General features: G+C 40.2%; 1 protein-coding gene across 1 annotated transcript in view; it reads left to right on the top strand.

The window, feature by feature from the left end:
• Positions 1-5452: 5452 nt before the first annotated feature.
• Positions 5453-22572, top strand: part of OSBPL11 (oxysterol binding protein like 11) — a 95837-nt gene continuing 78717 nt past the window's right edge. Inside the window, exon 1 of the mRNA XM_040250142.1 lies at positions 5453-6410. Within this exon, the coding sequence (XP_040106076.1) occupies positions 6220-6410 (191 nt within the window). The 5' untranslated portion in view covers positions 5453-6219. The remainder of the gene's footprint in view (positions 6411-22572) is intronic.

The following is a 22572-nucleotide window of genomic DNA, read 5'->3' on the forward strand; positions in this document are numbered from 1 at the left end:
CATGACTTCCTTATTGCAAAATTCAGGCTTAAGTTGAGGAAAGTAGGGAAAACTACTAGGTCATTCAAGTATGACCTAAATCAAATCCCTTATGATTATACAGTGGAGCTGATAAATTAAGGGATCAGATCTGGTAGACAGAGTGCCTGAAGAACTATGGATGGAGGTTTGTAACAGTGTACAGAAGGCAGTGACCAAAATCATCCCAAAGAAAAAGAAACACAAGAAGTCAAAGTGGTTGTCTGAGGAGGCTTTACAAATAGTTGAGGAAAGAAGAGACATGAAAGGCAAGGGAGAAAGTGAAAGCTATACCCAACTGAATGCAGAGTTCCAGAGAATAGCAAGGAGAGGTAAAAAGGCCTTCTTGAAAGAACAATGCAGGGAAATAGAAGAAAACAATAGAATGGGAAAGACTAGCGATCTCTTCAAGAAAATTGGAGATACCAAGGGAACATTTCATGCAAAGATGGGCACAAAACAGGACAGAAACAGTAAGAACCTAACAGAAGTAGAAGAGATTAAGAAGTGGCAAGAATACACAGAAGAACTATACAAGAAAGGTCTTAATGACCCGGATAACCATGATGGAGTGGTCACTCACATAGAACTGGGCAACCTGGAGTGTGAAGTCAAGTGGGCCTTAGGAAGCATTACTACAAACAAAGCTAGTGGAGGTGATGGAATTCCAGTTGAGCTATTTCAAATCCTAAAAGATGATGCTGTTAAAGTGTTGCACTCAATATGCCAGCAAATTTGGAAAACTCAGCAGTGGACACAGGACTGGAAAAGTCACTTTTCATTCCAATCCCAAAGAAGAGCAATGACAAAGAATGTTCAAAGTACAGTACAACTGCAGTCATTTCACATGCTAGCAAGGTTATGCTGAAAATCCTTCAAGCTTACCTCAGATGACCATTATATCTACTATTGTGGGCAGGAATCCCTTAGAAGAAATGGAGTAGCCATCATGGTCAACAAAAGAGTCTGAAATGCAGTACTTGGATGCAATCTCAAAAATGACAGAATGATCTCTCTTCATTTCCAAGGCAAACCATTCAATATCACAGTTATCCAAGTCTATGCCCCAACCAGTAATGCTGAAGAAACCGAAGTTGAAAGGTTCTATGAAGACCTACAAGACCTTTTAGAACTAACACCCAAAAAAGATGTCCTTTTCATTATAGGGGACTGGAATGCAAAAGTAGGAAGTCAAGAAACACCTGGAGTAACACACAAATTTGGCCTTGGAATGTGGAATGAAGCAGGGCAAAGACTAATAGAGTTTTGCCAAGAAAATGCACTGGTCATAGCAAACACTCTCTTCCAACAACACAAGAGAAGACTCTACACATGGACATCACCAGATGGTCAACACCAAAATCAGATTGATTATATTCTTTACAGCCAAAGATGGAGAAGCTCTATACAGTCAACAAAAACAAGACCGGGAGCTGACTGTGGCTCAGATCATGAACTCCTTATTGCCAAATTCAGACTTAAATTGAAGAAAGTAGGGAAAACCACTAGACCATTCAAGCATGACCTAAATCAAATCCCTTATGATTATACAGTGGAAGTGAAAAATAGATTTAAGGGTCTAGATCTGATAGATAGAGTGCCTGATGAACTATGGACGGAGGCTTGTGACATTGTACAGGAGACAGGGATCAAGACCATCCCGATGGAAAAGAAATGCACAAAAGCAAAATGGCTGTCTGGGGAGGCCTTACAAATAGCTGTGAAAAGAAGAGAGGTGAAAAGCAAAAGAGAAAAGGAAAGATATAAGCATCTGAATGCAGAGTTCCAAAGAATAGCAAGAAGAGATAAGAATGCCTTCCTCAGTGATCAATGCAAAGAAATAGAGGAAAACAACAGAATGGGAAAGATTAGAGATTTCTTCAAGAAAATTAGAGATACCAAGAGAACATTTCATGTAAAGATGGGCTCGATAAAGGACAGAAATGGTCTGGACCTAACAGAAGCAGAAGATGTTAAGAAGAGGTGGCAAGAATACACGGAAGAACTGTACAAAAAAGATCTTCACGACCAAGATAATCATGATGATGTGATCACTAATCTAGAGCCAGACATCCTGGAATGTGAAGTCAAGTGGACCTTAGAAAGCATCACTATGAATAAAGCTAGTGGAGGTGATGGAATTCCAGTTGAGCTGTTTCAAATCCTGAAAGATGATGCTGTGAAAGTGCTGCACTGAATATGCCAACAAATTTGGAAAACTCAGCAGTGGCCACAGGACTGGAAAAGGTCAGTTTTCATTCCAATTCCAAAGAAAGGCAATGCAAAAGAATGCTCAAACTACCACACAATTGCACTCATCTCACATGCTAATACAGTAATGCTCAAAATTCTCCAAGCCAGGCTTCAGCAATACGTGAACCGTGAACTCCCTGATGTTCAAGCTGGGTTTAGAAAAGGCAGGGGAACCAGAGATCAAATTGCCAACATCCACTGGATCATGGAAAAAGCAAGAGAGTTCCAGAAAAACATCTATTTCTGCTTTATTGACTATGCCAAAGCCTTTGACTGTGTGGATCACAATCAACTGTGGAAAATTCTGAAAGAGATGGGAATACCAGACCACCTGACCTGCCCCTTGAGAAATCTGTGTGCAGGTCAGGAAGCAACAGTTAGAACTGGACATGGAACAACAGACTGGTTCCGAATAGGAAAAGGAGTACATCAAGGCTGTATATTGTCACCGTGCTTATTTAACTTCTATGCAGAGTACATCATGAGAAACGCTGGACTGGAAGAAGCACAAGCTGGAATCAAGATTGCCGGGAGAAATATCAATCACCTCGGTTATGCAGATGACAGCACCCTTATGGCAGAAAGTGAAGAGGAACTAAAAAAGCCTCTGGATGAAACTGAAAGAGAGTGAAAAAGTCGGCTTAAAGCTCAACACTCAGAAAACGAAGATCATGGCATCTGGTCCCATCACTTCATGGGAAATAGATGGGGAAAGAGTAGAAACAGTGTCAGACTTTATTTTTTGGGGGGCTCCAAAATACTGCAGATGGTGACTGCAGCCATGAAATTAAAAGACGCTTACTCCTTGGAAGAAAAGTTATGACCAACCTAGATAGCATATTCAAAAGCAGAGACATTACTTTGCTGACTAAGGTCCATCTAGTCAAGGCTATGGTTTTTCTTGTGGTCATGTATGGATGTGAGAGTTGGACTGTGAAGAAGGCTGAGCACCAAAGAATTGATGCTTTTGAACTGTGGTGTTGGAGAAGAGTCTTGAGAGTCCCTTGGACTGCAAGGAGATCCAGCCAGTCCATTCTGAAGGAGATCAACCCTGGGATTTCTTTGGAAGGAATGATGGTAAAGCTGAAGCTCCAGTACTTTGGCCACCTCATGCAAATAGTTGACTCATTGGAAAAGACTCTGATGCTGGGAGGGATTGGGGGCAGGAGGAGAAGGGGCCGACAGAGGATGAGATGGCTGGATGGCATCACGGACTCGATGGACGTGAGTCTGAGTGAACTCCGGGAGATGGTGATGGACAGGGAGGCCTGGCGTGCTGCGATTCATGGGGTCTCAAAGAGTCGGACACGACTGAGCAACTGAACTGAACTGAACTGAACTCAGGCTTCAACAGTACATGAACTGAAAACTTCCAGATGTATAAGCTGGGTTTTGAAAAGGCAGAGGAACCACAGATCAAATTGCCAGCATTTGTTGGATCATGGAGAAAGCAAGGGAATTCCAGAAAAACATCTGCTTCACTATGATAGGACTTTGATTGTGTGCATCAAAACAAACTGTGGGAAATTTTTAAAGAGATGGAAGTACAAGACCACCTTATTTGTCTCCTTAGAAACCTGTATGCAGGTCAAGAAGCAACAGTTAGAACTGCACATGGAACAACAGACTGGTTCAAAATTGGGAAACGAGTATGACAAGTTTTTTGTCATACTGTATATGTCACCCTGCTTGTTTAACTTATATGCAGAGTACATCATGTGAAATGCCAGTTTGGATGAAACACAAGCTGGAATAAAGATTGCTGGGAGAAATCATCAACCTCATATATGCAGATGATACCACTCCATTGGCAGAAAGCAAAGAGGATGTAAAGAGCCTCTTGATGAAGGTGAAAGAGGAGAGTGAAAAAGCTGGCTTGAAATTCAACATTCAAAAAACTAAGACCATTGCTGAATCTGAAGCTCCAATACTTTGGCCACCTGATATGAAGAGCTACCTCACTGGAAAAGACCTTGATGCTGGGAATGATTGAAAGCAACAGAAGAAGACATCAGAGGATATTAGATAACTTAACCGACTCAATGGACATGAATTTGAGCAAATTGTGGGAGACAGTGGAGTATAGAGGAGCCTAGAGTGCTGCAGTCCATGGGGTTGCAAAGAGTCGGAGACAACTTAGCTACTGAACAACAATACTTCTTCTAGTGTTTCGCACATGGTATACATTCAAAAGTCATGTTGTTAGAAACTGGAATTTACAATTAGAAAGAAAGAAAGTTTAGTCGCTCGGTCGTGTCCAACTCTTTGCAACCCCATGAACTGTAGCCTACCAGGCTCCTCTGTCCTTGGGATTTTCCAGGCAAGAGTACTGGAGTGGGTTGCCATTTCCTTCTCCAGAGGATCTTCCCAACCCAGGGATGGAATGCGGGTCTCCCACATTGTAGGCAGACGCTTTACCGTCTGAGCCACCAGGGAAGTCCTAGAAGGAACTTTAGAAATCACCTAAACATTCTGATTTCATAGATACAAAAGTCTAGGCTTAAGGAGGGTGAAAGAGTTGTCTGAGGTCAGAAAGAACATTGTCCTTAGTCCCTAAGTTGTGTCCGACTGGACTCTTTTGAGATCCCATAGCCAGGTTCCTCTGTCCAGGGGATTTCCCAGGCAAGAATACTGGAGTGGGTTGCCATTTCCTCTTCCAGGCAGTCTTGGAGATCCAGGGATCAAAGCAGCATCTCCTGCATTGGTAGGCGGATTCTTTACTGAGGAGCCACTAGCGAAGACCTCAGAATAACTAGTTTTGATTCTGAGAGCTCTAATTTCCGTGATAGTTTCTTTTTCATTTATAATATTGATTTGCCTTATGCCAATAAGCCTTTTTTTTTTTAATTACTAAGATGAATTATTTTTTTTAAATTCCTTACAGAAATGACATTTTTCTAAGCTTTCTTCCTAAAATGCCTGGAATGGGCCCTCAAATGGAAGGCCTTGCCCAGGATAGGAAGGCCGCAAGACACCTTCATTAGGGCGCTAACTCCTTTTTTTCTGCCTTGTGGCTGACCCACCGCTCCTCCCTCCGCTGCCTGTCCCCTCCCTTTCCTCGGAGTCCACCGCCCCAGCACCGCGATCCCCGAGGCTCCGCCCCCTTCAGGGCCGCGCGCCCTTCTCCAAGATGGCGCCAGTGGCCTCTGCTCTGGGGGAAGTGAGCTCACGCTACTCCGGAAGGGAAGGCGGGAAGAGAGCGAGCGGGCGGGTGACCGGCTGTGGGGCTGTAGGGCTGTGGGTGGGGCGGTGGCCGCAGTTGTCGGTTTCACGTTTGGGCAGTAGTGAGGGTGAGGGACTCGTCCGCCTCTGGGAACCCGGTCGAGGGCCCAAGGCCGGGGGCGTTGGAGGAAATCGCTCCGAGCTGCTCGCCTCTTGAGTGGAGGCGAGGCGACCCAGGGAGCCGGCGTCCCGCCCCCGGCGGCCTCCTTCCCCGACCCTCCTCCCGGGCTGAGCGCGAGCCGCTCCAGCTCTGTCTCGAGAGCTGCTGTGGGAACCGCCGAGCGGGCTGGACTGAACCTTCCCGCTAAGGACCAGCTTGAGAAGAGGGAGCGAGGCGGCTCAGTCCGTCAGCTCAGAGGTCAGGCCGCGGGTTCCCGTCAGTGGTCCGTACTTCGCCCAGCCCTCCTGGCTAGGGTCCGTGACCTCCTCACGCTGTTTCTGCTCCTCCTTTGAGCATGCCACCAAGTCCTCTCGCAGGGTGATTTTTTTTTTCCCTCCTTGCTTTTGTCCGGAAGGAGATATATTTTTAAAGGACATCTGCCCTCTTCGCTGTCCTTCTCTTAAAAGTTTCCTTCAGGGGGAATGTTTGTATTCCTTCCCTGAACTATTTGATGATTGCTGCTCCAGCCTCCGGCTAGTTTAGCAATTGGGAGCCCTTTCAGATCAGATCTTAAATCTTATCACTTACAAAACTACAGAGTTGTTTCTCCCGCCCAAGAAGGGCAGATGGACTTTGGAGTTAAGATGCAGGGAGGTGAACCAGTGTCAGCAATGAAAGTCTCAGAGAGCGAAGGAAGGCTGGAGGGCCTGGCCACCGCGGTGACCCCGAACAAGAACAGCGGCAACAGCGGCTGTGGGGGTGGAATCAGCAGCAGCAGTAGCAGCCGAGGTCTCGGTGCCAAAGGCTGGCAGTACAGGTATGGCCCTTTCTCCAAGGTGATTTCCTGAGGAGGGGGTGAGTATGCTGAAGTCTGCATTCCTGCAGTTGTTGAAGGGTTAGGTTTATGCAGTATATTCAGAAGTAACTAATACGTTTCATTTGGACCTGGGGGTCTCAACTTTCATTAGCAAGATTTAATACATTTATTTTGTCCATTCAACAAGTATTTATTGAAGGCCTTTAGAACACATAAATGTATCCCTTAACTCCCTCTACTACCGTAGAGTTAATTTTTCCTGTGATTTGAGTCTATACCCACTTTTGTTTTTTCCTATATTGTAATTTGTTTACAATAAGTCTGCCTCCCTTGCTTGCTTGTTGAAAGGGGGGGACTGTTTAACTACACTCTCTCCAGAGGCTAGCAAAATACTTGGTGCTGAGAACTTGTTTGTCCAGTGATGGATGGAATCATTCAATCAGAAAAAGATTCCTGCCCTCATAGTATTTGTGATTTAGAAAGAGAGATGTACATAAATAATTAAATACAGAGTGTGTGCGTGCTCATTCTTGTCTGTGTTTTTGTGACCCCATGGACTCTAGTCTGCCAGACTCCTCTGTCCATGGAATTCTCCAGGCAAGAATACTGGAGTGGGTTGCCATTCCCATCTCTAGGGGATCTTCCCGATTCAGGGATCGAAATCATGTCGCGGCAAAAGTACAAACTCAACTCTACTCCGATACTCTAAACTAGTGAGATGGTTCAGTTTGAATTGATTAGGCCACTCACACCCCTCTGTCTTTGAGAGATTCTACATTTATTAATTTTCATTGATATAAATGAAAAACTGAAGGAACAGGAAGTGAGTGCTGGAGAAGTAATGGTAGTTTTTTGTTTTTGATAATGTATAGGATAAGTGAGCATAGCCATCCAGAATCTTTCTTTTTTTAATTGAGAAATATTTGACATGTAACTTTATATTAGGTTCAGGTGTACAACATAAAGATTTGATATTTGTATGTATTGTGGAATGATCACCACAGTAGATCTAGTTAATGTGTGTCCCTGCACAGTTAATTTTTTTTTTTTTATGAGAACTCTCTTAGCAACTTTTAAATGCGTGATACAGTATTATCATCTATAGCCATGATGTTGCACAGTACCTTTCCACGTCTTACTTATTTTATAACAGAAAATAAGTTTTGATCACCTTCACCCATTGTACCCACCCCTGCCTCTGGCTGCCTTAATCTGTTCTCTGTATTTATGAGTTTTGTTTTTTAGATTCTGCATACAAGGATTGTACAGTATTTGTCTTTTCTCTTTCTGACTTTTCTCACTTAGCATAATGCTCTCAAAGTACGTCCACCTTGTTGCAAATGGCAATATTTCCTTTTTTATGGCTGAGTGATATTCCACTGTGTGTATATATACCACATTTTATTTATCTACTCATCTTTGTCCATTTGATGGACTCTTTGGTTGCTTCCATGTTTTGGCTTTTGTAAATAATACTGCAGCGAAGTTGAAGTTTCAGATATATTTTCAAATTAGTGTTTTCCTTTCCTTCAGGTGAATACCTGGAAGTGAAATTGCTGGATTATTCAGAATCTTAAGAATGAATGAATGAAATTGTAATATCCTTTGTTATTGAAACTATAGGACTGAGTTCTTACATTTTGGTCAAGTAATCGCCTTGTGCGTAGCTCTAGTCCTTTTTAGCCTTTGTGATGTTTGTAGTTGTGAAATTTGTATGAAATTTGGAAGAGATTAAAATCAAGATTTTGTGAAGGCCATACATTTATCATGAATAATATCCATATATGTGAAATATGCTTGGCTGTATTTACATACAGAAATGTAGATTATAACTTTTTATTGGTAAGTGATTATATGAAAGGAAAGTATAGTTACTGTGAAATGTCTAGGCTCAGTTTTGGAATGCATGATACTTGTGTGTGTGTGTGTGTGTGGTTTAAGACTAACCATATAAAATTATCAATAACTTGGCAGGGTTATTTTGCTATAACTTAAGGAAGCAAGATAAAGTAATATTTCATGTAGCCAGAAGTCAGTCTTCTGACATCTTCAACTGTTTGAAACCCAATCTTTAACTGAATTGAAAATGAAACAGGTTTCTTAATACTGTCATAAAGCCATATACTTTAATCCTATACTTTGATTCAGGATTCTATTATCCCTTACTTAGGGTATTATTTAATGGTTATATAATTTTATTTTTTTAATTTTATTTTTTTAATTTTTTTTTAATTTAATGGTTATATAATTTTAAAACTAGAATCTGTTGAAAGCACAAAGGAAAAGTTATCAGGAAATGGCAGATAACAACATAGAACAGTCAAAGACTTGAAAAATTAACATGTAGCTATATTACTTCCTATTAATATAATTATAGTTACAATGACCTTGTCATCCAGGAGAGTACAGTGTGTTTAAGAAGGCAGACAACTGTATCATACAATGGTGAACAATTTCAAGGAAAATGACTAAACCAAAAACAATGCTTGTGTCGGGTAATTCAGTTATGTGGGACTCTCCCCCAGTGATGCAGATATATAGCACATTACTGCGTTTACATACTGACACATACTTTTACTTAGATGAGGCTTGTTCAAAGCTAGTCTTTCAGCCTGTCTCTCAGTTGAATTTATCCCTTTATCCTGTAGGACATTAGTCAGTTTCCTTCATTGTCTTGTTACTTCTTCCCAGGCTTCTTCCTCTGAGGCCCAAAGTCTCTAGATTTAAAAAACCAAAACAATAATGAAAACTAATCTAAATCCTTTCCTCTTAAAAACAATTTACCCTAAACTGCTTCCATTTCCATAACCCTTATTTATTGCTCAACCCATGACAGTTGGCTCTGTCCTTAACCAAGGATATGAGTAAAAAATGATGAATATTTTTAGATTCTTATTCCAACTTTATAAGATATATGAATCTTTATAAGTGTATCTGTTACTATTCTTTTCTTGCCTTTTTTGACATTACTTTCTCTTAATTTCTCCTTTATTGCTCTAAGAGAAAGCACCAAGTCATGTCCGACTCTTGGACCCCATGGATTGTAGCCTACGGGGCTCCTCTGTCCATGGGATTCTCCAGGCAAGAATACTGGAGTGCGTTGTCATTTCCTTCAGGGGATCTTCCCGACCTAGGAATTGAACCCAGGGCTCCCTCATTGCAGGCAGATTCTTTACTGACTGCTATGCTGGGAGCCCCTTTATTGCTCTAACTATTGTCTAATTGCTCCTTTCTCACTTCTTTGGTTGGCTCTTTTACTTTAGAAGCTGATATGTTGCTTTATCATCTCTTAAGCTCTTGTTTTCTGTTTTCTGTCTCATTCTCTTCCATGGCCTCACCAGCGCCCTCTGGAACTTTAGAGCCATGAATGCAACTGTGCTTACCTGTAACTTGCTACTATGCCATTTTAAACAATGGAGAGTTCAGGTTATGTCTTAGGGAGTGGTTGAAATTCAGTAGAGACTGTGTGATTCAGTGGCTACCCAGGTGGCACAGTGGTAAATAATCCACCTGCCAGTGCAGGAGACACAGAGATGTGGGCTCTATCCCAGGATTGGGAATATCCCCTAGAATAGAAATGGTAAAACACTCCAGTATTCTTGCCTGGAAAATTCCGTGGACAGAGGAGCCTGGCGAGCACAGACTTGTGCTCACGACTGAGCACATGCACTTGTGTTTCAGACACTGGGCTTTGGCTTTGCAGACTTAGAAAGTTAATTGGCATAATGCTTTCACAGGTCATATATGTTGTAGCATATATTGTTACTTTATTCCTTTTTGTGGCTGAATAATATTCCATTTATGAATATACCACATTTTGCTAATCTGTTCATCAGTTTCCATGTTGTATGTTATGAATAATGCTGCTTTGAACATTTGTGTTCAAGTTTTGCATGGACATATGTTTTCATTTCTCTTGGATATATACTTAGGAGTAGAATGGTTGGGTTATAAGGTAATTGTTTAACTGTTCAACTGTTTGTGAACCTGTTAGACCATTTTCCAAAGCTACTGCACCATCTTATCTTCTTATCAGCAGTATATTAAGGTTTTAATTTCTTGACATTCTCATCAACACTTGTTACTGTCTGTCTTTTTGGTTTTAGCCATCCTAGTGGGTATGAAATGGCATCTCATTGTGCTTTTTGAATTGCATTTCCCTGATGACTAATAATGTTAAGTATCTTCATTTTCTTACTGGTTATTTGTCTGTCTTCTTTGGAGAAATGTGTATTCAGATCTCTTGGCCACTTTTAAAAAATTGAACTGGATAGTTGGTTTACAGTGTTGTGCTAGTCTCAAGTATACAGCAAAGTGTTGGATTCTTTTCCATTGTAGGTTATTCAGTTCAGTTCAGTTCAGTTCAGTTGCTCAGTTGTGTCCAACTCTTTGCAACCCCATGAATCACAGCACTCCAGGCTTCCCCTTCAATCACCAACTCCCAGAGTTCACTCAAACTCACGTCCATTGAGTCGGTGATGCCATCCAGCCATCTCATCCTCTCTCGGCCCCTTCTCCTCCTGCCCCCAATCCCTCCCAGCATCAGAGTCTTTTCCAATGAGTCAACTCTTCGCATGAGGTAGCCAAAGTACTGGAGTGTCAGCTTTAGCATCATTCCTTCCAAAGAAATCCCAGGGCTGATCTCCTTCAGAATGGACTGGTTGGATTTCCTTGCAGTCCAAAGGACTCTCAGGAGTCTTCTCCAACACCACAGTTCAAAAGCATCAATTCTTCGGCACTCAGCTTTCCTCACAGTCCAACTCTCACATCCATACATGACCACTGGAAAACCATAGCCTTGACTAGACGGACCTTGGTTATTACAAGATACTAAATATAGTTCCCAGTGTTATGCAGCAGGTCCTTGTTGTTTATCTATTTTATATACAGCAATTTGTATCTGTTAATTCCAAACTCCTAATTTATCCCTTACCCCTTTCCCCTTTGGTAATCTTAAATTTGTTTTTAGTGTCTGTGAGTCTATTTATATCTTGTAAATGAGTTCCTTTGTGTCTTTTTTTTAGATTCCACATATAAGTGGTATATGATAGTTGTCTTTCTCTGACTTATTTCACTTACTATGTTAAAGTCTAGGTACATCTATGTTGCTGTAGATGGCATTATTTTTTTGCTGAGTAGTGTTCTATTGTGTGTGTTTGTATTACATCTTCTTTATACATTCATCTATATCAGTGGACATTTAGGTTGCTTCCATGTCTTGATTATTATAAATAGTGCTGCTGTGAACATTGGGGTGTATCTATCTCTTTGAGTTAGAGTGTTCATCTTTTCCAGATATATGCCCAGGAGTGAGATTGCTTGATCATATGGTAACTCTATTTTTAGTTTTTTAAGGCACCTCCATACTGTTTTCTAGAGTGGCTGTACCAGTTTGTATCCTCACCAACAGTGTAGAAGGATTCCTTTTTCTCCACAGCCTCTCCAGCATTTATTATTTGTAGACTTTTTGTTGATATCTATGGCCATTTTAAAATTGGATTATTTATCTTTTTATTATTGAGTTGTCACGGTTCTTTGTGTATTCTGTGAACAATTCCCTTATCAGATATTGATTTGCAAGTATTTTTTCCCACTTGTGGGTTGTCTTTTCACTTCTTTTTCTTTTTTTTTTTGCCAAGCCACAGGGCTTGTGGGATCTTAGTTCCCCAACCAGGGATTGAATTTAGGCCCACGGCAGACCACTGGACCACCATGGAATTCTGGTCTTTTTACTTTCTTGATGAAATTATTTGTAGCACAGAAGCTTTTAATTTTCATGAAGCCCCGTCTGTTTTTTCTTTTTTTGCTTATGCTTGGTATCACATTTAAGAACTCGTTGCCAATGCCAAGGTCGCAAAGATTTGCACGTATATTTTTGTCTAAGAGTTTTAAATTTTTGAACTTATGTTTAGGTCTCTGATCCATTTTGAACTCATCTTTCTTTATGATTAATTTTATTTTTTCTCATGTTAAATATCTGCTTATATCTTTTCATTTTTTATTAATGTATTTGAAGTTTATTTTAAATATTCCGTGTTAATACTTTTGCTAGTTAATATTTTTAATATCAGTAATACTGTAAACTATTATTACTTTGTTGATAGAATACAGTGAAATGTTTACCTTACATACTTGTCCCAGCCACCCATGTTCCCTCCCTGGAGGCACTACCTTCTACCTTCTACCTTCACTATCATTTCAGAAAATTTATATTAGTTTTTTTTGTAACAAATATGTAACTATATATATCTTAGTTTTGTATGGTTAAATATTTTTCTATGCTTACTGCAAAGATTTTCTTGGTCTTTGTATTTTAATCTATTACATTTTTCCAGTCATATAGAAAACCTGTATAAATCAAACTTTTACTCTTTTTTCTTTCACTTCAAATTATAGAAATTATTCTTATAAATATTTGTTTTCTTGTAGTTTTAAGATAATTTGGTAGTTTTATATTTAATTTTTTAATCTGCCTAGAATTTATTTAGAAATATGAGATAGTGTGTTTATTATCTATTGTGCTACAAATTAACCCCAAATGTAGTGTATTGAAACAGCAGTGTTTTTTTAATCTCACAGTGTCTGTGGGTCAGTAATATTTGTGCAGTACTGCTGGGTGCTCTGGCACTGGGTCTTTCACAAGGTTATAGTCATCTTGAGGCTCAGCTGGGAAGGATCCACATCCTGGCTCATTCATGTTTTGGCACAATTCATTGATTTGGCACAATTCATGTTTTGGCACAGTTCATTTATTTTGGCTTGTTGGAAACAGACCTCAGTTCCTCATGAGATGACCACTGGTAGCTTTCTTTGGTTTTTGGCCACATGGACCTCACCATGGAGTATCTTACAACTTGGCAGCTTGTTTTGTCAGAGTGAGGAAGTGCGAAGAGAGTGCTAGCAAGAAGGAAGTCAGTCTTTCGTAACCTAGACATGGAAGTGAAGTCACATCACTTTTCACTATTCATTAAGAAAAAGATGAGGTTTAGCCCACACAGAGTAGGGATCAATGGGAGCAATGCAATAAGGTGCGCGCCGTAAATGTTAGTGTGAATGGATTCAAGACTGTCATCTGTGATTGAGATAGATTTGACAGCTATACTACTGGAAGTTTGTCTCTAAAGCTGAGAATTGGGGGCTGAATTTGATCTTTGGGGAATAAGAGGAACTACTTGGAAATCAGCTGTCATGACCCAGACATTTGATAATAAGGAAAATGTGCTAGTAGGCTGAAAAAGAAGGAAATCATTAGAGGAAGCGTGACAGAGCTTGGTGGTTGATTGGGTGATTAGGTGGAAGGTAGTAGAGGAAAGGAAGTAAAAATTGACTTCAGTTATCCAGATACAAAACTTTTGAGAAGTCTGTACTAGGAGAAACAGATTTTTGAGAGTCACATGATACATTTGCTTTCGGGTAAATTGAGCTTAAGTTGCCAGAATGTTTAAGTGACTTAGAGATATGGGGCATTAGAAATGTAGATAATTACCTTTGTAGTATCCAGAATGTTCTCTCTTTTATTATCACATTTAATCCTCTTGGTATTCCCATTTAGGTTACAAATGGTTGTTCAAGCTCCTACAAATGCCACAACCTCCTCTACCTATTACTTGGGGCCCCTGGATCAGAGACCCTCAATATGACGGTTAGGAGAATATGCTGCCTCAACAATTTAGGGACAATGCCCCTTCCCAGAAAGTAGTCTAAATAAGTTGGCCAAGATTATATAGCTAGTAAATGAGAGAACTTTCACTCCCAGGGAGCTGTTTGCCTAAAGATATTAAAAGTAGATGAGCTCTCTAAAGGAATGAATAATTATTGATGAAGAATTAGTTGAGGACATGGAAACTTCTTCATTGCCTTTTCATATTGCTCATGGGGTTCTTTCAGCCAGAATTCTGGAGTGGTTTCCCATTCGCTCTTACAGTGGACCACATTTTCTCAGAACTCTCTACTGTGACCTGTCTGTCCTGGGTAGCCCTGCACAGCATGGCTTATAGCTTCATCGAGTTATGCAAGCCCCTTCGCCATGACAGGGCTGTGACCATGATGCAAAGAGCTACTCATTGGAAAAGACCCTGATGCTGGGGAAGATTGAAGGCAAAAGGAGAACAGGGCAGCAGAGGAATGAGATAACTGGTTGGGTAGCATCACCGACTCAATGGACATGAATTTGAGCAAACTCTGGGAGGAAGGACAGTGAAGCCTGGCATACTTCAGTCTGTGGTGTTACAAAGAGGTGGACATGATTAGCGATTGAACAACAACAAAAGTTTCATCATTTACTAGTGTTGTAACTCATGCAGCAAATAGTCTTGAGTCTTTTCCATGTATGAAGCTCTCTGTTAGTTAATTCTAAAATAATGTATGCTCTCAGAACAGTGGAAGTAGGGACCCCAAGGCTTATTTGGGGAGGATCATGAAAAAGGATCAGAAAAGGGAAGAGCCTCAACTATATTTGCAAAATATTAATGTGAACTTTTTCAAAACCAAAGCTGAGAAGTGTGTTTATTAGTCTTAAAATTTCTTTCCAGAGTAATTTATACTCATATGATTTATATTCAGTATTTAAAATGAAAATAGATTTCTTAATTCTAGATCCTTCCTTCCTTTTTCATAGTAAATGTTCAAAGTTTATAAAATGGGCACGTTTCCTTTATTTTTCTCTTGTCAGCTTTCAGAAAAATTTACAAATCTGCAAATCTGCCACTTTTTTATTTAAAATGGAGAGAAGAGAACTACCCAGAGGAGGAACTGAAAAGCAAATTGGAGCATATGATGGGCCTGCTTTTTCTTATTTTGGACTCTGTGCTAGCTGCTGCTGCTGCTAAGTCGCTTGTCATGTCCGACTCTGTGCGACCCCACAGACGGCAGCCCACCAGGCTCCGCCATCCCTGGGGTTCTCCAGGCAAGAACACTGGAGTGGGTTGCCATTTCCTTCCTGTTAACAAACAGATCTCTTTGTTAGAAAAGAGTATGCTAACATTAGCAAATAGTATACATTTCAGTAGATTGGGTAGAAGTCTGCAAATACATAGAAATAATTTTTGTGGTCAGAACTTGTGTCTTCCACTCTAAATACTCTGTTACAGGGAAAAGTACCCATTTGCAAATGGAGAAATGACATTTGCCTAAATATAGCCTAGTGTTTGCTGTCTTTGAGATTTTTACCACTTTTGAGGTTGATTTGAAGAAAAAGTCATAAACGTTTGCTTTTTTTCTCTAAAGGTTAAAGGAAAGTTGACTATGTATTTCTGTATCCGAGTATTTGTTTTGTTTTGTTTTCCTTGTCTTAAGTCTGCTATAGCTGATAACATGGGGAAGACAGCTTACAGGCGTAAAACTGAGAACAATAATAATACTGTTGCAGAAATCTAGTGAGAACTCTACCAAGTCTTGAACAAGATTTGGTTATAGTATACTGTGATTTCTTATATTTTTGCTTTGTGAGTTTAAATATAGTCTATTTGAGTTCATATTTCTCGAGAAGTTATACTTATTAAAACTATACAAACAACTTAATGTTAGAAAACACAAATTAGTCTTTTTGGTATTTTCTGAATGTCATATAATTTAGGTCCCAGAGGTAATTGCCTGTCAAATAGACTTGTGGGAAATTATGTCTTTTGTTTTGCTTTTGAAAATAGTAGAGATAACAGGGCCCGTGGTGTAATGGTTAGCACTCTGAAAATAGTGGAGAATATTCTTAATGTAAGTTATACTACTTTGAGAGAGGGAGCATCTTTCCTAGCTAAGAATCTTCCACTGTACTGATTTTGTTTAATCAAATAATTTGTGTTCAGACTTGTTCAGGTTTAACTTTAAATTGCCTAATTAAAAAAGTTGCATTAGCGTTTTGACATTACTATCTGGGTTTTAGGAAAATTTTAGAGCAATTTAGTTTCTGGTGGAAAAAAAAAAGATTTTCTTTTTGGTTAATTAGGTATTGTAACAAAGCATCATTTCCTACTCAGAGTCTCCCCTTACTTGAGTTCCCCTGCTTTTGCAGTTTGCTTCCATTGCTATTCTTGAGGTTGGCTGGAAAGTCACTGGAGGGGTAGACTGAAGCCTATGGTTGCTACTGGCTGTAGCTGGAAACCCTAGTCAAGAGGGATAGAAGGAAGAGAAAATTAGAAATGGAACAAGAGGTAAAACAGGGATGGAAAAAGGACATAGAAAAGAGAGACTGAGGGAGAAAGAGGGAGATACGGAAGAAAGGGACAGAATCAAAATGATGTAAGTGATGAGATGAAATGCCACCAACAGTTGCTTCTGAAACAGGTTTCCTGTCCTTGATACAAGAGGCCTTTTTAATGTAGTGCCTGAGCCTACACTCTCAATTCTGTAAAGAATAAGGTGTTTATCAATTTTGTAGATATTTCACATATTTACAACTAACATAAATGAAAAATATTCTAAATCTAATTCTGGAGAATAGGTAATATGTTCACTTGATCCAGAAGAAAAAAAAGATTTGTAATGAAAATCTTTCCACCTGATCTCCACCTGCTTAGGACTCCTCTCACCTAAAAACAGAGGGTAAACACTTGGTTTTTTGTGTACATTCAGAGATTTTTTTTTTTTTAAAGAATTAAATAAGTACAATATACATTTGCTCCACTTTTAATTTTACCACAAATGATATCAAACTATGTATATGTATGTAGTATTAGTTTAGGCTTTCATAACAAAAATGCTGTACTCTGAATGGCTTAAACAACATAAATTTAATTTCTCACAACTATGAAGGCAGGAAGTTTTGAGATCAGGGTGCCAACATTGTCAGGTTCTGCTGAGGGCTCTTTTCCAGGTTTTCAGGTGGTCTTCTCACTGTGTGCTCACATGGTAGAGACAGAGGGGTGGGAGGGAGCTCTCTGGTGTTTCTTTTAAAGGCACAAATCTCATTATAGGGGCCCCAGTCTATACCTGAGTATCTCCCCAAGGCCCCATCTCTGAAAACCATCACAGTGGGGGTTAGGACTTTACCATATGGATTTTGGAGAGACACAATTCAGTCTACCTTTAATAAGCTCCTTATTGATGGACATTTGTTTTCCAAACTTTTGTTATTATAATGTTGTAGTTAATAACCTTCCACACATGGCATCTTGCAAGCATATGAATGTATCTGTGGGAAAAATACCCGGAGGTTGGACTTAGTGAATCAGTAAGTATCAAAATTATAATTTTGGTAGTAGTTATTACCAGATTTCTCCTCATTGGGGTGTACAGTGGCAGTGATTGAGTGCTTGTTTCCCATCAGCCTTATCAGTATAATGTGTTATTAGACTGGCAAAAATCTAAAAATTTAATAGGTTAAAAAATGGTATTTCAGGATAGTTTTAATTTGATTCTTTTTTATTATGAGTGAAGTTTTAGCATGAAATTCTGAGTGGGATTTTATTCTGTTTTGCTATCATTGTAAATAGTGAAGCAATTTATTAATAGATCAGCAGTTGGGAAAATTCTATATAAGATATATTTATGCCTTTAACATTTTTGTCTTTATTATTATATTCTTGGTAACCAGAGACATGGTTTCATTTTAGAGTATACCTTGTATATTTTGAAGTTATATTTTTAAAATTTCACGTGATGGGGTATTCTTTCTGCCCCCTTCTGATGCCTATGTCAGAAGCTTTCTCTATCTCCTTTATACTTTAATAAAACTTTATTACACAAAAGCTCTGAGTGATCAAGCCTTGTCTCTGGCCCCGGATTGAATTCTTCTCCTCCGGGGGCCAAGAATCCTGGCGTCGTGATTCAACAACAATCTTTCATCTTGGGGGCTCATCCGGGATCCTTCAGGACAAGATGGGAGGTAACAATTCCAGCCTCACTCCTTTGAACTGTATCCTGAAAAACTGGGATAGATTTGATCCCCAGGGCTTAGAGAAGACACACCTGGTCTTCCTATGTGATACTGCATGGCCAAGGTATCCATTGGAGGACGGCGAACAGTGGCCAGTTGGAGAGTCTCTTAAGTATAATACTGTTATACAATTAGACCGGCTCTGTAAGGAACAAGGAAAGTGGGTAGAAGTAGCATATGTGTTGCCCTTTTTCTCTCTGCGAAATATGCCAGACTTATGTCCTAAGGGTATAGATTTGAGCATGAAAGCTTCAGCTCCCTCCTGTCCTCCTACTTTGCCCCCGTACCCAGGGCTCCAAGCTGAGCAAACTGAAAACCAGAGAATCCCCCTTAGAAGGGTTGCCTTTGTCTCAGTGGAAATCCACACTGAGATTCAAACTGCTCACATGGAGGTCCAAACAACTCCTGTCTCAGTATGACCTCAGACTACTCTGGTTTCAGTAGAAACTCAGACCATCGAAGTAAGAGATGAGATGGAGGACAGGAGACAAAGAGAAAAAGAAAAAACATGTTTCTCCAGTCTATCCCTGGGATCATATGTGCAGAGCAGCCAGAGAGACTGAGGAAGAGCCACACAAGCTGTTGCTTCTTCATGAAACACCCACCGGGAGAAATAATTAGTCTATGAGAGTTAATAAGGCTTTTTCTTATCAAGAAATACAAAGAATCAAGGAGGATCTGGGAGACTATTTAGAGGACCCAGAAAAATATATTAGAGCTTTTAAAGCTGTTGCTCTGCTTTATGACCTTACTTGGTAGGATGTGATGTATATCTTGGGACAAACGCTGACTCCCGACTCAAAGACTCGAGTTTTGGGAAAAGCAGTTGCTTATGGAGATGAATGGCTTGGTAATGAATCAGTAGAGAAGAGGGAGGACGAGATAGCAGTCCTCCCCACTGGGAATCAGGCGGTCCCAACTATAGAACCAGACTGGGACTACAACACAGCTAAAGGAAGATGGGATCAGAGTTATTTTATCAGAAGTACTCTTGAAGGACTCAGGCAGGCGTGTTCTAAGCCTTTAAACTATAGCAAATTGGCAGACATAGAACAGGAGGCTAAGGAAGCTCCTGGTAAATTCCTAGGTAGACTAAGAGAAGCCCTTCTCAGATTCACTGAGATTGATCCCGAAAGTGAAGAAGGAAAAGTGATCATAGATTTCTTAAACAGCCAGAGAAAAATGCCCAGGGGGACCCAGGTGAAAAGGGATGGGCTTGCTATTACTGTGGAAAGGAGGGGCACCTCAAGCGGGATTGCCCTCAGGCATCTAAGCTTTCCGGCTCCATGTTCAGTCTGCAAAGGACCACACTGGAAGAGAGACTGCCCTCAGAGGCGTAGGTCTCCGGGGTCAGACTCTCAAGACAATCAGGACTGAAGGTGCCTGGGGGTCCCCACACAAGCTCCCGTCCTAATTACACCTGAGGAACCCCGGGTATTAATAATTGTGGGGGGGCAATCCGTCGATTTCCTTTTAGATACTGGGGCAACTTTGTGCTTACTGAAGCCCCTGGCCCACTTTCTTCCCAATCCGCTTCCGTAATGGGACTGTCTGGACTACCCAAAAGGTATTATTTCAGTTATTCTTTATCTTGCAACTGGGATTCTGTGCTATTTTCACACGAGTTTCTGATCGTGCCAGAGTCTCCTTCACCCCTTTTGGGGAGGGATATATTGGAAGGAATGATGCTAAAGCTGACACTCCAGTACTTTGGCCACTTCATGCGAAGAGTTGACTCATTGGAAAAGACTTTGATGCTGGGAGGGATTGGGGGCAGGAGGAGAAGGGGACGACAGAGGATGAGATGGCTGGATGGCATCACTGACTGAGTGAACTCCGGGAGTTGGCGATGGACAGGGAGGCCTGGCGTGCTGCAATTCATGGGGTCGCAAAGAGTCGGACGCGACTGAACTGAACTGATACTGAGCAAGTTCTATGCCTCTGTTTTCATGAATATGGAGCCCTCCTTTTCTCTCCCTTTAGTTGAACAAAATGTAAATCCTAGAGTATGGGAAAATCTGTGGGTCGAGCACAAAATGCTATTCCTGTAGTTGTCAAGCTCAAAGACCCGCACTTATTTCCACATAAGAAGCAGTATCCACTGAAACCTGAGGTTAAGGAAGGGTTAAAACCCATCATCGAAAATTTAAAGGAACAGGGACTGTTAATTCCCTGTAATAGTCCTTGCAACACTCCTATTTTGGGTATAAAGAAATCAAATGGTAAATGGAGACTAGTTCAAGATTTACGTATAATAAATGAGGCTGTAGTTCCTTTAAAAAAAATTTCACGTGATTTTATAGCTATACAAGATACAGAATCATTTGATTATGCAAATTTGTAATTGGAGGTGACCTACTTCCTAGAAATGGGAAGTTTGAAGATTTGCCACCAAAAATTATGATGAAACTATTATAAAAATAAAAGGTTTCTTTTTTTTGCCTCTCAATGAGGCATGTGGAGAGGGTTCCCCGACCAAGGATCAAATCTGACCCCCTTGACAGTAAGCGTGTGGAGTCCTAACCACTGGACCGCCAGAGAATTCCCAGATGTTTCTTTTATTTCTGTAATAGAGTGAGCTTTAAATTTTTCTGTGTTGATTTTTGAATAACTTACAGGTTCTATAAGGTAAAAAACTTGAGAGTTTGAATTTGTCGGTAAGTAATGTAAAATTTTCAAAAGAATCAACTCTTTAAGTCAGGCTATATATATATATATATATATATATGGAAAAGACCTTTTCTTGGAGCTTCTTGTGTGGTTGTCACCTTTTTTCTCCTTTTTAATTCATGTATGGAGGAAGGGAAATGGTTTTTTGTTATTTCTTTTTACATTAAATTTAGAAAGAGTCGGACACGACTGAAGTGACTTAGCTTAGCTTTAGCACAAGGAAAGAGGAGAAGGCAATGGTAGCCCACCCCAGTACTCTCGCCTGGAACTCCCATGGATGGAGGAGCCTGGTAGGCTGCGGTCCATGGGGTCGCTAGGAGTCGGACACGACTGAGCGACTTCACTTTCACTTTTCCTTTCATGCCTTGGAGAAGGAAATGGCAACCCACTCGGGGGTTCTTGCCTGGAGAGTCCCAGGGACGGGGGAGCCTGGTGGGCTGCTGTCTATGGGGTCGCACAGAGTTGGACACGACTGAAGTGATTTAGCAGCAGCACAAGGGAAGAACGTATTCTTTCTTGAATTATGCTGAACAGGCAAAATTTAAATGTGTGTTTTTGAAATTAAAGCTAGAGAGAGGTACATAACAAAAGTAGAGAGAATAGATATTCAGATAGGGAGAGGATAGCAGGGACTTTTAGTATCCTGCTGTTCTCTTGTTCTGTGGTGTCCAAGTCTTATTGAAATGGCTACTGTGAAGACTTTGAGAGTATATGGGGTGTAAGTAAATGCTACTATGTGAACAAGATATAGTGCTAGAAAAATAAGTCTGCTTTTCTCTAAAAATTTTAAATGTGAAATATGTTGCTCTTACATGCAAACTGTACTTTTGAAATGACAATTTTCTGTTGAGAAAAACCTTTGGAATTTTGAGTGATGAGTAATGTACACACATTTTAGATTGAAAAGCTCATCTAACACATGAGAAAGCTGACAGAGAATTTAAGTGATTTGGCCAATGTCACTCGTGGCATTAGTCAGTGGGAAAGTCAAAACTTGATCATGTATCCCTTTCAGGTGTGCATTCCACAGAGTATATTACCTCACGCTTAAGCTTTAGAAACTTAATTTTGAACATAAAGGTATTGAAAATCTTACTAGTAATTTCTGAAAGTCCTGTTCATAAGTAAAGTCTTCATCCTGTTTTTGTTGGCAGTGGTGCTGTAGGTTGGTGTGAGGAAGCTGGCCGTTGTTGAATTGAAAGGTGGGAATTAACACTGGTTGCAGCCTCTTTAAAGAGCAGATTGACAATATATAAAAATTAAAAATGCATATACATTTCAAGGAACAAATTTGAGTCAGTTGAAGTGAGGTGGATGAACCTAGAGCTTGTTATACAGAGTGTAGTGAGTCAGAAAAAGAAAAACAAATATTGTATATTAATACATGTATATAGAATCTAGAAAAATGATATTGATAAACCTATTTGCAGAGGATGGAACAAGGTTGAGAGAGTATCATTTACATAAATAAATACACTACCATGTCTCAAATAGATAGGTGGTGGGAAATTGCTGTATGACACAGGGAGCCTAGCCTGGTGCTCTGTGATGATCTAGGTGGGTGGGAGGGAGGTTCAGGAGGAAGAGGATATATGTATACCTATAGCTGATTCACATCATTGT

The sequence above is a fragment of the Oryx dammah genome, unplaced genomic scaffold (genome assembly GCF_014754425.2).
Source record: "Oryx dammah isolate SB20612 unplaced genomic scaffold, SCBI_Odam_1.1 HiC_scaffold_2, whole genome shotgun sequence".
In the NCBI taxonomy this organism is placed as follows: domain Eukaryota; kingdom Metazoa; phylum Chordata; class Mammalia; order Artiodactyla; family Bovidae; genus Oryx; species Oryx dammah.